Raw genomic sequence first — 19,345 nt, 5'->3', positions numbered from 1 at the left:
TTTTCCTGACCACCTATATTCCTGACTCAATGGACAGCAATGGCGCATGTGTGACTTACGATAAATCACGTAATGCCCAGTCCAGTAATTATATACACTGCTCAAAAAAATAAAGGGAACACTTAAGTGTTCACTTAAGTGTTTAAGTGTTCCCTTTATTTTTTTTGAGCAGTGTATATATATTCAACACTATGTATTTCCATCAAAGCTGCTGCCTCGCGCTCTGTTCTTCTCTCGCACTTCCCGCCACTTAGCAGTAGATGTCAGGTTACATAGTGCTGCATTCAATGTTGTCGGAAAAAAGAGTTTCATGCGCTTAATGTCCGATTTGCCATAACTATTTATTGAATTCATAGTCGCTAGCTGGGGTGGCAACAGGGGTGCCAAGACTCTCGTTTGGGGTGGCATGCCCTGTTACCCCAGTAGATCCGCCCCTGGTGGAAGGGCAATCATGGCGCCGTTGTTAAGGAGCCTGAGGGAAGTGGCTCCACAGTTAGAGCAAGAGTCGTTGTCGTACAACTCTCTATCTGTGTCACCGCCAAACGAATCCAGCCAGACCAGCCAGATTTTAGCTACGTTTTCTTCCTTTTTCCATCGACTATGTGACCGTTCTCTGAAGAATGGTTTGTTTGCTTAGGTCACTTCACTCTGGAAAATCAAAGATATGTTAATGCTCATCATTTACAATAATGATGAGCATTATTACCAAAACAACTGGTTGGTTTCTGTTAAATGACCTATTTAAAGGTGTATTTGTGGTAATCTGTGTTTTCTGTGTATTTATTTTGAGGTTTTTCTGTGTTTATTAGTCTGTTCCCTTGTGAGTCTCTGTCCTCCCTGTCGATTGATCCCAGCTGTGTCTAGTTTTCCTGATTACCCTCCCTGTGTATTTAAACCCACCTGTTGTCTTTGTCTCTTGTTGGATCCTCGTCTTGTGTAAGTCGTGTTACGTCTTTGCTGCCTGTATTCCGTTCTATGGTTTATTTCATTAAATTATTATCATCATCATCGCTGCAACCTGGGTCTGCCTGCGTCCTCCCTCACCAAAACCCCCAATCATGACAGTATTTTCCAGTTAAAAACATTGTTATGAAGATAAAATCGCAACAGGGTCTGACCCTTCAAATATTTTAGGCATTTCCCTGAGCTTTACCACCTTTGGGTTCATAATGTAGTGCACCAAAAACATTAATCCAATATTCTATTATTTTTGAATTTGATCAAAGTCTGAACATATAAGACCCAATTTCTGTACTGCATTTTCTCCAACAAATGTTTGAATAGTTTAGGGATAATTTTTTTTCACACCAAGTTGTAACCTTACATTTAATGTCTGTTCACTTGAATTTGCTACCTACTGGGCAGTTGTACAAATTACTTCCCAGTTAAATGGTTGGATTTCTGTTTTAATGTTCAGCCTCTCATTGTGCTATTCTGTTTTAATGACAAAAAAAATTGATTGTAAATTTCTCACTGAATAGTTAACGCCCAGCGTTAACTATTCAATTGAATTTGATTCTGCAACTTTAAACAAGTGCGTGCCGTGCTTGGTTAAAATATTTAATTGTAAACTGCAAAAAAAAAAAAATATTGTTCCAAACTATGTCTTTGGTTTTTGAAGTAATAATTCCCCTCCTTTTTATTGTAGGAACTATAGGTTAAAAATGCAGCTTCATTGATTGAACGCTTTCATAATGGAGAAGTGATTTCTGCTTATAGTTCTGTCGTCAACTGAGCCTTTTTTTATACGTATAGGTATATACGTATAAATATATATAGCCACATGATGTAGTACTGTAAAACATTGAAGTTCTGAATCGATATCTGCTCTGATGTTTAGCCCAACGCGCTCCCAGTGGGCCCGGATCCCACAACGCTTTCAGCGAGTTAAAAAAGCTTGAAGTGTGTTTCTGTAATAGCTGCTCCCTGCTGCCTCTGTGCGACACACGATGCACACAAACTCTTTCTTTACCTCGCATGACTCACTGGCAGGGGCATTTCGGGTTACGATCGGCAACCGGCGAGCGAATCAGAAAAAGAGAAAGGGGTCCTTTCGTGGGCCGGCGCTGGCAGTCGTGATCTCCCACACGGGAAAATATAAAAGTGCTGAAGGGGAGGCTGGAGCGAGAAATTAAGAGGAGGTGTTCGGAGGAGTGGGAATGAGGCAGGGAAGGAGAGAGGAAGAGACGGATGTTGACCGTTAACCTCAGGCAGGAATATGGGCAAGAAAATGTTCTTTCCACCCTGACGCAAGTACCAATAAAAAGGAAAAAAAAGCTCTCTCCTCCCTGCTTTGTGAGTGTAATGTATGTGTGTGAGCGGAGAGCATTCGAAGAGGAACAACATGTTCTTGGCTGCTATGTGTTTTAGGGGGCTAAGGTTTCAGGAATATTTGTGTGAAAATGGCTAAGAATCAGTGTAACCGGCGTGTTCCGAACAGCACCAGTAGGTACACGTTTGATGAGCTAAGTTTTATCAGCTTGTCATTTGATTTCATACAGTTTCATATTGAGTTTCTTGTGGGATGACAGCGTTGCACTCCTTTCCGAGCCAATCTAATCACGATTGTTCAACCCTTGTCAAACTTCACAGCTGAATCCTGGCTAGATTGTTCAGATTTATGAAATGATGGTCGTCATGTAGTGGAGCTGTGGTCAGCGGACGGCATCCTCACCGGTTTTCTGTTCCAGCTGGAAGAGCACGACAGGCAGTCGACCATTGTAATTCTCGTCCACTGACTTTTCATAACGTGTTCCCTTAATTTGTGTGCATTTCTGTACCTGTCAGTGTAATACACGAGAACATTGAATTCGCAGCTAATTTCAGGTTATTATGTTTAAACGCACAATTACACGGTGTTCTGGAAACCCTTTGATAGGCCAGATAAGACATTACAAAAATACTTTAGACCAGCACCCCAAACGGGGATCTCACATCTTTCCTATTGAAACAAAGTGATCGCCAGACAAAACAAGACACTGTGTGATGTCATCAGACTAGAACAGCAGCTATGGCCTCCAGCAGGTCTGTGTGTGAATTCTCATTAAGAGGAAACAGGTTAGAAGTAGTGAGCTTTCTTTGGCAAAGAAAACCAATCACTGCATGGTAGCAGCCTTTAACTTGGCTGGCTGTTTTTTTGTTTTTTTTTGTTTTGTTTTTTACAGAATTTAGCTTTTGCTCTCATTTGATTTTTTTTTTCTACTTACAAAAGTGACAGAAAACATTCAGAATAAGTAGTTTTGTCCAGATGTATCATCACCATAAAAAGTACAGTTCGTTCAAGCAGTTTTGACTCAATCTTTACACGTAAAACCTGTCAAAATCTTCTTTTATTGTGCTTGAAAATAAATAGAATCCATAGATATTGCCTTTTTTCCAAATTAGGAGCACAGCAAATTTGCGTCCATGTGTGTGTGTGTGTGTGTGTGTGTGTGTGTGCAGGCAGACTTTGCCCACGTAGACATTATGAGTCAACAGTGAGAGGCACTGGCTGGCTTCCTGCCTGGATGCCCTGCAGGCCTTTTGCTCAGTGTCTCAGCTCTCCACAGAAGTTCCTGGCTCCCTAATACCCGCTTTGGAATACCTACACTGGCTCTAAACCCACCTGGCTGCACAACCAGCTCCATTTTCCCCCTTGCTTGTCCTGTGAAATATTACCTCCCATCCTTTTACATTGTTCCCTTACATCAGCAGACTCTGCTCTTTCTTCCTCCTCCCATTTATGCAGCAGATCCATATTCTGGATTATATTCGCAGAGCAGCTCTTAAGAGGAGAAGGGGGGGGATTACATACATTTAGATTCATGTTGCTCATCACCCACAATAAGTGACCTACATAAAATGCAGGAAGCTAATTGTTGAACGTATCCATGCAACATTAGGCACGGTGACCTAATGTCGCCATGCCAGCGTGAGGGCTGAGCTGCGCCGGAATCCCCTGCATCGTTCCGCTGAGAGACCGACAGGACTGAAAACACTGGCAGCAAAAAGCCTGACCGCCTGAGTGACGGATGCTCATGCACTTTTGTTTCTCAGCAGCCTGCCAAGTTTACGCGAGCTGAGTAAGCAGTCACAGTCTGGAGTTGTAGTTGTCTGAGGGGACTCTGTGTCAGGAGCAGGAGCTTTCTTACACAACACATGGGAAATCTGCTTCTTCTGAAGAATTGTTGTCAGTGTTTGCGTGTGTTTGTGTGTGTGTGTGCGTGCGTGCGTGCGCGTGTGCATGTGTGTGTGTGTGTGTGTGTGCGCGCGTGCACTCACCAGGGGAGGCAACAAGGACAACACAAGAGCACCACCTGCTGGTCCAACAGCGCCCTCGGAGGTCTGCCTGCGTTGTCTATTACTAGCCTATGGGGGCATCAACCTAAGATGGATAATTGTGATGTGAAAGGGAAATGATTTATGGTTTGCATTTTTTGTTCATAAATAAATGAATGCAAAGTGTGGCATTAGCGTGGCAAAAACCAGCCCCTTGTTTTGCACTTTGCTCCGTACAGAGAGTCTGTTGCCTCAGTTATTGAGAAACGATTGCATGCTGGAGGAGTGGAGTCTGCTAAAGGGGAATGACGTTATTTTACTATGGGGATAGGATATTTAGTGTGGCTTCCTGTTACAACATTTTTTTTGTTGTGCTTCTTTTTTGTTACATATATGTCAAAAAGTTACATTTTAGCATCATCTGACCGAAGAACACTCTTCCACATCCTTACTGACCTTCCCTACATGGCTTGTGGCAAACGCCAGAGCACCTGAAGGCTTTCTTCCCAGCAGTGGCTTGACACACCTCCATATTAGCTAAATTTGTGAACTGCACAACTAACTTTTTGTTCTTTAGGTACTTCCACACGAGCAGAGGATCTCTGCAGACCCTCCAGAGTTACCAATGGTCCTTTTGGCAGCTTTCCTGGTTAGCGCTCTCTTGCTCTTGCAGTGTTCCCATCCTCCAATGTTTGGGTTTTTTCTCTGTGTTTATTGTTGTTAGCAAGATGTTGCCATATAAGTCCATTCCTTTGTGTGTAGTTTCTCAGTGGTGTGGTGTTTTTAATGCATTTAGATTCATCCATCCATCCATCCATTTTCTGTACACCCTTGTCCCTTAGTGGGGTCAAGAGGGTTGCTGGTGCCCATCTCCAGCTAACGTTCCGGGCGAGTGCATTTAGATTCAGTACTCTGAAAGTCTTTTCCCAGTTGTTTCTAGTCTGCTGACTCTTCATACCACATGTTTTCTGATTACTTCATCTGGTTCCTTTGTTTTTTTTTTCTTTTCGCTTCCTCTGTATTTGCACGCCAGTTTTTGGGGGTTTTTTTGCTGTTTATTGTTGGATTTTCTCTGCTAACTGATGCTTTCTGGAGGTAATTAGTTGCACTGAATTTTTATTTTAGTGTATCAGAGCAACAGGGGCTAGGGTTAAAACTAAAAACATTTTGTAATTGTCCTTCCTCATAATGATGTTTTACTTTTCAATAGTGTATCATCTAAAATCCTAATCAAATACTCTGAAAATGTGGTAGGCTGTTTCTGCCTCATGAATGTAACAAAAAGCTGAAGTTAATCTTTCAAGGAATTGCTGGAATACATATTTCTCCATTTAGTTTTTTTCCAGTGATACATTTTTTTGCATTTCCTGACCTTATTCATAAAGGATTTACCCTACTATTAGAAGCCACAATGGAGAAAGAGCTTGGTGATTTAAGCCCGGCCGTCCCTGAAACCACAGTTTACCAAACACAAAAACTTGGCACCTCTTGAAACATACATTTATCCCAAACATGACTGAAACAAGCGAGAGAGCTCTGTGTCTGTCTGCCGCAGATCAGCTCTTAGGAAGACAAATGGGTACGTGTCAAGAACACGACCCAAATTACAAAGCAGATGTTCCGCTATGACAGAACAGGGAGTTTGAACCATCTGAAAAATGAAAAACCCAGCCTCGCTGCAGAGGGGCTGACCCTGGGCCAGGAGGGTGAGGCTGTTTTTACACAGAGCGCAAAATAAAATGACTAACATGAGTTGGAAAAAAACAAAACAAAACAAAGCAAAAAAAAAAAAAAAAACGGGGAGGAAATCTTGTTTTGGGGTTTCATTCAGATGCGCTAACTTGTTAATGAAAAACTGAACACTCTCAGTTCTGTTTGACCTTCAGCTTCAGCCAAAGAGGTTCGCTCTGTTAACATCCACCGGAGCGAGTCACAGCATGGACAGCTTCCACAAGTCCCAACTGCTCAGCCAGATGTTCTGCGTTTACCACAGCTACTTGAAGGAATAAAAAAAACCTGCGTGTGTCCAACACTTAAAGCTCAGAGTTGTCAGAACACTCTTGGTGCAGGTGCTGCAGGATTGGGACGGCATGTTTTGGTCATTTCCTCGACGTTTCTGTGCATCAGACTGCTAATATCTTCGGGGAGGCACTAGGGGGAGCTGAGAGATTACCCTCGCTAAGGGCATCCACAGACATGGCAGAATGCTGTCATTACTCCAGGGAAGGGAAAACATTACAGAGTGGCAGAGAGCCTAACTTAAATAAACACAATGAAGTCAAGACAGCAGCTAAAGTAAGCTAGCTTTGCCCGTCTGTCTGAGCCCGTTGTTAGGCTCCTATAATTAAAAGAGGTTGCTGGAAGGCAGCAGTAATCCTATAAGAGGGAACACTATAATATTATAGTAATATGTTGAGCGTAGATGCCAAGTTCTGGAGCAGGAGATCCAAGTTTGGGGATAGAAAACTCCACCCACAGGAGGAAAAGTGAATTTCAGAATGTTTTATTGTTTTGTGTGAAATGTCTGCTGTTTCTGTTTCATTGTGATGTTAGTTAGACTTTATTTTTTATTTGGTTATTTAATTATTTTTATTTATTATTGAAAGAAAAATCATAACGCCTATGACATTATGAGATAGCTTCGAAAGCTCACATGGAAATGTAGATCCCTGGAAGCAAATATGAATAAGTAAGCTGTGGTTGGAAATTGTTCTGCCCATCTTGTGTTGCTGTGAGGAATTAAAACTAGGTGCAGTCGAATAGTGCCTGTCATTGTGATGATTTCATATTCTCCACTTATGCAACATTCAAAATGCTCAACAAAGTCAGGGTGTGGAGATGGAAAGAAGTACTCCGGATGAGTAAAAGGACAATTAGTGAAAACAGGACAAAGGATATGCTTTACAGAAAAAAACAGGAAAGGAAAACAATAAAAGCCCTTAATAACAAAGAAACATGTTGTGACATTGTCCTAGAAAAACATCCTGTGCAGACCTCCAACTGAAAGAGGTCCTAGTTGTTTGTTGTTGTTGTTGTTTCACCAGTTTCGTGGCTTTAGTTTTTATAGTGGTAATTTGGATCTAGCGTCGTACAAATAACAGTCCGATGAAATTCAAATAATTACAAGTTAATTCAAATTGCTTTAATCATAAAATCCTCATTTGCGCTTTGTCTATGTCCTGGCACAAAGCTTGATTTATATGATCTAACGATTAGCTGAGAAGAAACTTTTGAGAAGAAGAACCGATGATTTCAGTAGGTGAATCTGGATAATTGCTAAGACTGTTGCCTAAATATCGTTGATTTGTGACACAGAGCAGCCACCAATGCAGAGCTCAGGAATGGTAGCAGGTGTGAATGTTTCTGGAGGTGAGGGAGAGACTTTCAAAGGCTGGTTCGGTGTCAACAAGCAGCAGCACAACGCAGCCACATCTTCAAGGAAAACACGAAGACAGATTGAGATTCTGGAAGTAGCACCAGGACTGGACAGGACAACCCCAGGTTGTTCCCACTGTTTGGAGGATTTAGGGGAAAAAATTATTGTTTGGAGAAAGGAAAAGAAAAGGAATGCTACATTAACTGCTTCATCATGATGACAGTGAAGCATCCACGAGTCGTCGCCTCAAGCAATTCTTATATCTCAAGAGAGATTTAAGTACAGCCATGAACAAAGAAGGCATTCAAAACTTCATCTAAGAGCAACTTTGGTAATAAATAAAATTTTTTTCAGCAGAAATAATAAAAACCTTTTATATTTGAGCCCCCAAATTATTTATACCACTGGCAGATTTACACTGAAAGTGATGTTTAACTTAAAAAAAAAAACATGCTTCCTTTCTCCTGAACTGAACATTATAGGGTAACGGCAAGGAGGCCTACCAACACAAAAGTCACAAAAAAAAAAAAAAAGTTGTTGAAATGGAAAGAAGCTTACTGATTTTCAACATGACATTAAAAATTAAAATAATTAAAATAATTCCATGCGCTGTTTTCTTTCGGCATACTACAAACAAACGTCTCGACTGATTGAAAAACTTTAAATGTAATTTTGCAATGACATGAACATTTCTTTTTGGCCTTTAACTATATATTTAACATTGAGTAATGTCTAAAATGTGTCACCCTCAACACTAAAATCAAATCTATCGCACACACAGTGGGCTTTACTGTACATGGGGGGGCTTTTTCCCCGGGTGGGATTCAAACAAGAACCGCCACTGACCGTAGGAGGGGTAACGGAGGTAGAGACCTCCACGCCCACCCTGCCTCTCTGTCCCACCTTTCCACGGGTCTCTCACTCCTCTCCTCTCCCTCTCAGTCTGAAGGACTCCGGCTTGACTCGCGGCTGAATCCTGGAGTGAAGATGCGGGCGGTCGGAGTCGCGGGTGTCGCTGAGCTGTGGGCCGTGCTGGCCGCCCTGATGGCCGGCGCCGCGTCCGAAATGGTGACGCTGGTGCAGGAGCAGGTGAAGCCCGAGTCGCCGGTGCTGCCGCCGAAGGTTATGATCGCGATCCTGGCTCGGAACGCGGCGCACAGCCTGCCGCACTACCTGGGCTGCGTCGAGCGGCTGGAGTACCCGAAGGAGCGCATAGCGATCTGGTGAGAGCGCGGGGACCGCCTGGGGCGGGGGGAGGGGGGGTGCTGATGTGGAGTTTACCTGCTGCATTAGTCATTTAAGAAAAGAAGAGAAAAGAAAAAAAATCATAGTGCCAGATTCTATTCAGTTGTGACCTGCACGGTGGTCCAAAAACAAGCGGTTCGTAAACTTTACCGACCAGACCTGTCGCTGCGTTTTCCCCAAATTGCACGCTGTGGAAGAAGATGAAAGAGCTTTGTGGCGTGTTAGGGTTAGACTTAACCCTTAATCACGGCCCCATCCGCCTGATTAAGCATAAACCTGCGGAAACAAGTGGCTCTTTAAAACAGCAGGACTCGCAGGTATGAAAGAGGGGCTTCACCACAGGTAGGGTCCCGTAAACTGGCTGGCTCCCGCCGTGTTTAGGGAGAAGATGAAGGAGACAAAGAGGGCGCCTGCAGGTGTAGGGATGAAAGAAGACATTGAGCTGGTCTGACAGCAGCAGGAGGGGAGAGTGTTTTTGTGTGTGTGTGTGTGTGTGTGCGTGTGTGTGTGTGTGTGTGTGTGTGTGTGTGTGTGTGTGTGTGTGTGTGAGAGAGAGAGAGAGTTCCTGGAAGTCATGTGTGAAATATGTGTGAGCCTCTGCACAGACTGGATGGTGGCTGTGCAGGATTATGAATCAGATAATAGAAGATGTTTGTGGAATCTGAGAATTTGAGCCTCAGCTATGCAGACCTCAAAAGATGTGATAATTATCCTATGAAGGACAACTTTCAGGAGGACTGGTTCTGAATCTGTGCAATGATTTTCACCACTCTTTTATACGATGCATTGCAAAAGTGCCGTTGATCCTTTTCTGTGCTGCACAGGATTTTCCATGAATGAATAGCACAACTCTGTAGTTGTGTAATGGACAAGATGAGTTACATGCTTCATCTATTGTTGCGTCCCAAATGTCCTCTAAGGGCATGAAGAAAGGTGCTGTCGGTGTGCACTGAGACCAAAATCAAACATGTTGTCCTGCAAAAATCACAGATAGGAGAGGAATCCATCTGCACTGTGAGACATTGTGTTGGCTGCGTCATCCTGTGGGATATTTTAGCTTTCCAAATGGAGTTGATTAATCAGGCCGATTGAGGTTTCTGAAAAGTACTGACTCACTGGGGCTGAATTTATACGCACATCACATTTTTTTGTTGTTGTTGTTTTTCTCTTCACTAACAAATCTCATTAAAAATACTTTGAAGCTTGTGGCTCCACATATCAAACTGTGATCTGATCTAAGTGATATGAATAACTTTGCTGCATTTCAGCTGGTGGAGCATTGTTGTTTTTTGTTGTTTTGTGTCTCTCCCTTCTGTGGACGACACTGTTTGCACGAGGTCCACTTCCGGTCCAACAACCCTCATCAGATTCACCCAGTTTTCACGTGAGAACTCAGATGCTGGGGGGAAAACTTCCCACGGAGAGAGAGAGAGAGAACCGGCACTTTGCAGCAAAGTGTGAAAGGCACTGAAGCTTACACAGATTTGTGATCATATTAACCAACAGAGAAAGGGGCCCTATTAGTCATGAGGGGCGTTTCTGTGCTCTGCTGTCAGTGCAAACAGGACAAATGCTCTCTGATGGATTTTGCAGATGCAGAACAGGCTGAAGCTCATTGATCAGTTTTTAGCTTCTGATGTGCAAACTTAATGTAACCTAACTAAAAAAAACAAAAAAAACATCGACATTTCCAGCTCTGATGAACACAACACGACAACATACGTTTCAGTTCAGTGATCTCCAGTCCTTTCATATAACCTTTATGTCTTTTAGCTGTGAAACACACGATTCAGCTGCTGTTCACCGGAAGAAGTTCAAATAATAAGGTTATTATTTCTATTGGATGTCTGAGGCCAGGTGTTTCATGTACCTATTCACACTAAATGCCAAACTACAATAATTGATTTCCACGATTATATTAGATGATAAACAGATAACAGCTTTGGCTTTTCACTCTGTCGCCACTCGACAAAAACATTGACTGCATGTGAGCCGTCGCTTAAGTAGCCAATAACTATGGCAGCTGTTAGCTACAGTATTAAAGGAACATTTTTAGCAACACTAATATTAAAAACTAGATCGTAATTTTTTATGGAATTAGTTATTTCAGTGTCGTCTTTTCAAGTAAAAGCTGAGGTGATTGTTTAAAGTGCTGCTTCTGAAACTTTCTGCTGTGCTGCAGTGCTATCATTAGCATGTATGCAAGCAAGTGGATATTCAAATCCAGCTTTAATGACTTTCTAGACGGATTCAAGTGAATTTGCAATTTCCTTCGCCACCACAAGGAGCGCTGTAGCTGTTTTACTACGCAACTTACTGCGCTAACGATGTAATGAAGAAGTGCCATGATTTTTTTGCCTTTGTGGTTACGAGGTTTGTTTAAAGAAAGCGCTTTCAGTGTGCAATACAAAGCTAGCCAGAAGCCCAATAAATGTCAACTAATAACTAAATACTGAAGCTAAATAAATACTGTGATAAATACTGTGATACAACTGGGTTCTGTTGATGTGAAACGGAAAGACTGGCGTTTAGAAACGTCAAGTATATTTTAATGCAGTGGAATTATAATTGTTTGTTTTTGAACAAAGTTTATTGGCTTTTTGCGGCTAGGAAAATGAGATGTCTTAGTCATTTTCTGTGTTGCTGTGTGTTCATCATCATTGCAGCTCATGGCCAGAGCCAACCACCCAATAAACGCCCAAGATGCTGTGCTCAAAAAGCATAATATAGGAAATAAAACATTCACACAAGTAGGGAAACAAGCTCTTTGAGGAACCAGATCCCAGCTGACGCGACTGAGGTGAAACTTTGCGACTTTTCAGTCTTTGAGGGCTTATATGGTAAAATACAGATGTCAGGTGGAGCTAGGGGAGCACACTTCACTTCTGTCTTGTCTTTATGTGCTGACAGGTGAATACATCTTAACACTGGGTTCCTAAAATGAAGGAGGAAACATTGTTAAAGCAGGAATGAGGGAAGCTTTTCACTTTTTTCAAGCCGGTAATTTGAAGCATTGTTTTCTCATGTTTTGTGTGTTGGGATGTTATCTTTATACAATTTTTACATTGAATATTGACAAGATCCAGTGAGTGAGAGAAAAAACTTTGAACGTGAAGAAATATTGTGGCAACTTGTGCTTTTATTTAAAGATTTTCTGTGCTTTTCTGAGATTAAAATTTTGTCGCTTCATGCTGCTGGAGATGTTGTAGCCTTCAGTCATTAATGATAAAGGACACATACCTGGGGCATTAATGTGTTTGGGCTCCTCATTTCACTTTTGTTTATTCATTTACATACTATCTTTAAAATAAACTTAGTTGGAACAAACGCTGCGCAAGAAAAATGTAAATAAATCAATCACAGTGTGATAAAAGACAATCGTATTGCAAGGTCTTTTTTTGTAGCAATATTTGAAATTAATTATGAAATAGGAAGAAGATGGGTGGCATTGATGAAGCTTATAAATTAATTCCTATTAAAAGTGCGATATCTTTAAATCATAAAGCAAATATGTAGTTAGATCTGCCAATCATCAGTGAAAAAAGTAGATGGAGATAATTGTATTTTGTGAACTCTGATCAAAGTTGAAACCTTAAAGACCAGCATGGGGCTTATAACAGAGCCCTGAGGCGCTCCACAACCGAGAGGGAACGTTGCCAGAAAGATTTAACTTGAAAATCTTTACTTTAAATGTACGTGTTTATTTAATAAAGTAATACATTTTCACTCAGTCATGATTTGGATTTAGTGGTGAGTGACAAAGTGTCCAAAAGGTTTTAAAAAAGTTAACTTTGGACTTCCTACTAAAAAATAATGTTTAGGAGATATAAATATTTTCTTCAATATTACAGTAGCTGCTTAGATGATGAAGCTCATCTGAACATTTTATGCAATGAATGAATGAAACTAACATATATGTTTACAAAAAGCACAGGAAGCCTGTAGGTGAAGGTAGTGGGACAAAATTCAGTTTAGATGTAATCCATAATACTTCTGCTCTTTTCTGTGCAGATTGTTGGTTTGTCATTGAATACCAGCTCTCCTTTAGGAGTTTCTCCCCTTGAAGTGGGTACTGATCTTATCGAATAGTCGCAGAGGAAGGAGAAAACCTCTCATGCCCTTGTTAGTAAATGAAAGAATGCTAGGTATTAGCAGAAGGAGGGGGGCAGCTGCTGGAGAGAGAGCGGTCAGCAGTGTTCGAAATTACCCAGAAGGCATAGCAACTGGGGTAATCTGCATTGTCAAACTAGCTCAACTAAATCTGCCCTCCACTTGAACCATGAAAGGTTTCTTGCTTCTCACTGAAATGCATCCATGATAGAGATACAACCCAGCAAGATAACGTCACCAACGCTTCATTAACAGATTTGCTCCCTGTTGATTATTTCTTTTATTAGAAGTAGATAACCAGAATGGTGTTCCTTATAATCAGCGGTGAGGGAAATCATAAGAGACTCCGTGAACTGTGAACTTTGCGTCTTGGCTTTCTGTATTAGCCTCGTTGCTGATGAAGCGTCCTGATGTTTCAAACACGCTGTGATAACATTCGTTTCTGGCTGCCTGCTGTCGAAATGCCTGCCGGCTCTGTTCATGTCGGGGTGGAGCACTTTTCCAGGTGCTGAGCTCGGGGTTAAGATGATTTGTGGACTTGTCAGAGTTGGACCTAGAGTGGAAATGAGACTTACATAATTGCCTTTCCCCTCAGGACCTGCATTCTCACTTTTATGGCATAATGTTATCTGTTCTTAGAAAACCGCCAACCATCACAGAGCTCGGAAACAATGAGGTTGGTGTTGGATGGTTTGATTTATAACAGTCTTTAAGTCAATGAACTTTCAAGTAATTTATTGGGTAAAATGATACATAGCTATAAAATAACTGACTAACTCTGATCTGCAGTAAGTGGATGTTTAGTTTTCAGCTAAGAAATGTGATCTATTAAAGGTCTGGAATATGACATAACTGCACAGAGTAAGAATTTTCCACATTTGCATAAACACTTTAGCTCTGACAGATCTGCCCTATGTACTGCAGATAAAGGCCATTTCTCACATAACCTAGCCTGAGGACATTTAACTCTCGTGACATGATGTCATCCAGCTATTTTGACAAGTGCGCTGAGAAATGTGGGTAAAATGGCCCGTAACAAATCGAACTTGAATGTTGAGTTAAAGTCTGCCTGGCTGGATGAGTTATGCTGTGTGAAGTACTGAGCTTTACTGATGTTTGGTTTGACAGGAAGAAAGTTTTCATGCTGAAGAAAATTTGTCATATCAGCAGTTTGCATAGCATCCCCATAATGCACATCAGTCTGGTGGACTGAAAGGCTTTTCCACACCTTTGGTGAAAGTGCTGACATGCGGTTTGTCTTTTTTACACTCTCAAAGACCAAACTGAAAGGAATAACTTATGTTAAATCGATGGACACCTGCCAGTCGTGTTTAAAGGCAACACATGGAAAATCTAACAAAATCAGCCAAGATATTAGGAAGAAAATAAATTGTGTACCTGCACAGGTCTGGTTCTTCCTTGGGTGCAGTCTCTCGATTCCTGAGCGTTGAACATGCATCAGTTCAAATATGTAAGCATAAACACCATGGGCATGTCCAACCACCATACCGTGTCCCAGAGATGAAAGTGTTTTTTGCGTCTTTGAACAAAACACTCAAAATCTTGTGAGAAGCTTGTGGAAAGATCTCCTCAACATTTAACCAAAGCCACACAGTTTAAGAGGAAATTCTACCAAATACCGAGGAAATATGTATAAACTTTTAACTGAAAATGAACCAGTAGAAAGTAGCAAAGCGGAACGAAAACACTAAAGATTCACAGTTTTCAAACTTTTGTGGGGGAAACAAAAAAATCTAAAATGTGCGGCATGCATTTGTATTCAGTCACTCTCACCCAGATCCTCCTATAAACCTCAACAGATTGTTTTTAAACACCTCCGACATAAATAGTTTATCTGTATTCGTTTCAGCTCAGCAGTAGCATACTCTATCCACTTGCAGATGGCATATTGAAATGTTCAAAGGGAGGCATTTTAGGTGACAACAAGGTGAGTGTGTTTGCTTTTAGCTTGTAGCTGTTCGATTTGTTGTGACTCCCTGAAATGTCCTCGTTTTAAACAAAAGACATGGTCGCTGGTTACCCCTCCCTCTGTACCATAAAAGGCACCAGAAGATCCCCAAACTCATCCACACGAACACAGACAACATACAGACGCTATAAAGTGCAGGGAAGGAGTTAAATCGGGTCCAACCTTGAGGTTTATTGGACTTGGGAGATCCAGTTGTGTGCAACGGATTATCTGAATGGTTGTGCAGGATCTTGCATTTGTGAACAATTAGCTTTTGGGTTGTGCCAGCACGCATCCAATCAGAGCCCTGGCGCTGCGTAAACAATTTATTTAATTACACACAAGGTTCTGTCCCGGTGCCTGTGGCTGTGCAATCGCGTGTGTTTCACATGCATGTCTGTGCTAGACAGCCAGGTGTGGATTCAATTACATGTGTTTTGCTGTTATTTGGACTCACTCCCTGACTTTCCATTTAGTCCCTCATATGGCAGAACTGTGTGAAGTAACTGGATCCAATTAGCCTTGACCTTTAAATCAGTATCTTCTGTGGAGTTGCATTTTATCGTGATATCCAGTTTTTAGAGAGCTTTTAAAGATCTGACATCTGCTCCAATTTTAGCTGGAAGCTCAAAAAGAAAAAAAAATGTCAGTGTGACATTACAAAGACTCAAAGTCGGTGGTGGGACAAATCCAGAGTAAGACGCTCCTGTCTTTAGCCTCTGAAGGGATCCACAACACTACGTATTGACTCAGATGAAGAATGTTTTTTTGCAAATGGCTGTAAAACAGACAATTTAGTCTCAAATTTAACAAAATAATGGCGTATTGCTTTGCGAGTGGATGAAATAATTACATATTTATTTTACATTTATTCGATACACTGAAATAAAGATAGCAAAAACTGATGTGGTGTCAAAAGAAGATTTTGTTTACTGCTGAGTTGACATCTACCCTAACCTTTGACCCCGTTTGGCCTTTGAGGAAAGTCCTTAACCAGCAGTTAACCTTAGGGTCACAACCCTGCTGCCAGGCAACCAGGTCATATTCATAATTTTTGTTTTCCTGGCATTGCAACAAAAATGCAAAACAGTTCAACTTGCATCTAAAAGGCCTGCTTTAATCTAGACTTCGTAATGGTTGTTGTTTAAATTTAAATATCTGACCAACACATGTAAAAACAGCTTTTTGTTTACAAATGTTAAACCACTACCTAAATTAAAGTCAGACCAGTCAGTATTTCTTCTGAAGTGGCTGGCATATTGATGGCACTTCAATTATCGACTTTACTGCAAACTCGAATATGACTTCTTCTTTTCAGCTCGTTTTGGTGGATGTGGATGTCAGCGTCTTCAGAGAATCTTGCACTTTTCCTCTGGGAGTGACAGCTGAACGCGAAACCTTCGGGAAGTGTGGCGAGGGGGTGAAAGGAGGAGTAACGTCTGTGGAGGTTCAGAATCCTCAATCCGATATCTTGGCTGATTTCTTTTCATTTTTCCCACGAAGTCACACAAGTAAGCTGTGTGTTTGAGGCTTTGCAATAAAATAAATCTGCAGAAAGGGCTTCGGTTTAACTAACTGGTTCTGTGAATCAACTTGTCAGACTCTCACAAAATTGTAACATCATCATCAGAGATCTATGGGTCTATAAAAAAACTAATTATTCTGGCATGTAACAAACACAGATAACATTGGTAATCCTAACAAACCTAAACAGGGACATTTTGATCCTCAGTATGTCCGGTATATGAAAAACCCAGTGTGCAGTGGGACTGTATGGCTTAGTTAGGTGTGTGTGAAGGAATGGAAGATATGTAGCTCACAGCACTGTGGATGAATCACTTTAAAATGAGTGTTAAATATAACTTGCGATTCGTTGATTTAGATTCATCACGGTGTCGCTCATGCGTCCGAATCGCACCTGCTTTCTTCCACACATTGTGATGTACAGTAACTTGAGAGGATTACTGTGCGGCCCACACGCTCCAAACCGACTGACTTCAGAGTCTTCTCTCCAGCCATGCACTCAGCGAGCTGAGGATGCAGCCAATGATGAACCTGGCAGCTTTCCAGCCCTTTCCTCATCGCCGTGCAGCAAGAAAGGCTTCTCAGGAACGCCGTATCTTTTCAATCGAGTGAGCAAAAACCAACAAAGAGATCTGATTTTTCCAAATCCCGGGCCGCTCTGAAGCCCTCCACCTCTTCTCTGAGGAGTAAATAAGTTTTTATGTAAGTTTTGCTCAGTCGTCGTGGCATGCACTCCAGCGTTTTTGTCAGATCTTGGCAGTGTCACCAAACTCCAGAGCTGTGATGGTTCATGGAGAGGAGGGAGGCCTTGATATGGAACCAGATAAAGAAAACGGAAAGAACAAAGAACGAGAAACAGAAGTGCTCAGAAGATCATACTTAAGTATCTATTGTGATTTTTGTATAGTTGACTGTTTGGCAGCATGACAAAAATGACATACTGTTTTGCTACAGTCATGGAGCTCTTGTGAATTTCATTAAAATGTGGTTTTGATCAGAATCCTCCTTGCCCAGGCCACCACTTCTGCCTGCACAGTTCGCAAAGGTACACAATTATTACACCACACTGAGAACCTGTAAATGTCAGCGCCTGCAAAATTGCTTGACGTCTTGTGGACGAGAAATTTCTCACTACATTTCCCACAATGCACCGAGGAACACCAATCTCCACAGACTATCGCATTGTTTTCAGTTTAATCGCATACGACCAATCAAAAATATTTGCTGAACAATAACAAAAGCGAAGAGAGCAAGAGGTTGACACAAAGCGATCTCTACTTGAAGTTAAGTGTCGGTATGAAATGTGTTTGCTCCGCTGAATATCTAAGAGGCATCATATTTTTTTTTCTTCTGCTTTTGAACGTCAATGCTGAGCATCGCACTTCAGTGCCACTCTGCAGAGCGTCGAAGTTTCTGTTGATCCTCAGAGCTGTGAGGAATTTCAGCTGAGCGCTTCTGTCTAGCCAAACACCTCAGCTCTCCTTCTTTTCCCCTCATTCCAGTCCCTCTCAGTCGACACCCCCAACCTGTCCTCTTTGCCCTCTCAGGCCATCAGAAACCTGACAGCCACGTCAGCTCAGAGGCTGAACCACAAAGGCAGAGGTACTTGGACTCCTGAAGGGTGATTATGTGGTAAAACCATCAGCAGCCCCGTCTGAAAGGAGCATTCTTACTTCTTAATTGCATGCAGAGGGGGTGGCAGCGAGGGGCGAGGTTCATTATTGGCAATGATATTAGATAGTTTATAGAGTAAACAACGAGCTGAAAGCAGCCAACCGGTTCTTTTCAGACCTGTGTTTACTTGAAAGGGCCGGTTTCAGGGGCCAGCCTCTGTGTTTTAAGCCCAGCTTATCTGACAGGCGTCTCTATAGTAGGTAACTGAAGCAAAGTGCTGACGGAGGGTTAGCAATCAGCTAAGTGTTGCATCAGGATAAATGGAACCGCTACATTAGCATCATCCATGACTGTACAAAATAACAAGAAGTCAGATCCTCGCAAATCATTTGAACAAAGATACAAATGCGTTGGTTTGGTGTCCAAACACTTCAGATTCCAGTCCGACTGAGGATCTGAGAAGCTGCAGGAACCAGCGCCATCCTGCAACCTGAACCTCCCACTGCTTTCCCAGAACTATTGTGGCTACACAAATAAATTAGAAAATGAAGACTAATTCTTGCATACGGTGCTTTTGAAATGAACGATTTGGCTTCTAACAAGATGCATCTTTTCTAATCTCTGAAGGTGATGACTACCTGCTAAGTCTGCTGCAATAATTAGCTAATTGCATGATAAATTTGAACGAACTTGAGGTTTTCCATTCTGATGATTAATAATTTCTGTAGAGAAATTTTGTTCAGAGGCTTCATAATCAATTGTATTTAAGATTTTCCTTCAGTGTTTATTTCCTTTTCATTTATTGTTTCAGGTGGTTATGTTTTTTATGTGGGATATTTAAAATGTCTTTCTGTGTTGAGTATTAAAGTTTAAAAATCTTTGGCAGGCAAAGATTTATAAATCTTTTGCATCATTATGCCATTATCAATACATTACTCAAAAATGGTCTCAAAACACCAATTATTGTCAATTATCATTTTTGGAACAATTTACTGTCCAGAAAACTTGTTATTGTAGTTGTACATGTGCTATTTTCCCATTATTATCTTTATATTAGTCGATAATGGTCTCAAAACGGTAACATTGTTGTTTATCGCGATCATTTCTGGGTCAGTTTATCGTCCAGCAGAATTTGTTACCGTGCTAGGCCGATAACTCAGCCTTCATATCTACATGAAGGTTGAATTGTCTGAGACTCGATCAGGGACGTATAAACGGACATCTCTGAGGAGACGTGAGCGGGATCGGCG

General features: G+C 41.6%; 1 protein-coding gene across 1 annotated transcript in view; it reads left to right on the top strand.

The window, feature by feature from the left end:
- Positions 1-8,541: 8,541 nt before the first annotated feature.
- colgalt2b (collagen beta(1-O)galactosyltransferase 2b) overlaps positions 8,542-19,345 on the top strand; it is a 28,194-nt gene continuing 17,390 nt past the window's right edge. Inside the window, exon 1 of the mRNA XM_008407090.3 lies at positions 8,542-8,856. Coding sequence (XP_008405312.1) covers positions 8,621-8,856 — 236 coding nt within the window. The 5' untranslated portion in view covers positions 8,542-8,620. The remainder of the gene's footprint in view (positions 8,857-19,345) is intronic.

This window comes from Poecilia reticulata, chromosome 4 (genome assembly GCF_904066995.2).
Source record: "Poecilia reticulata chromosome 4, P_reticulata-male-v2, whole genome shotgun sequence".
Lineage (NCBI taxonomy): Eukaryota > Metazoa > Chordata > Actinopteri > Cyprinodontiformes > Poeciliidae > Poecilia > Poecilia reticulata.
Note: the sequence above shows the minus strand (reverse complement) of the source record. Positions and strands in the feature narration are given on the sequence as shown.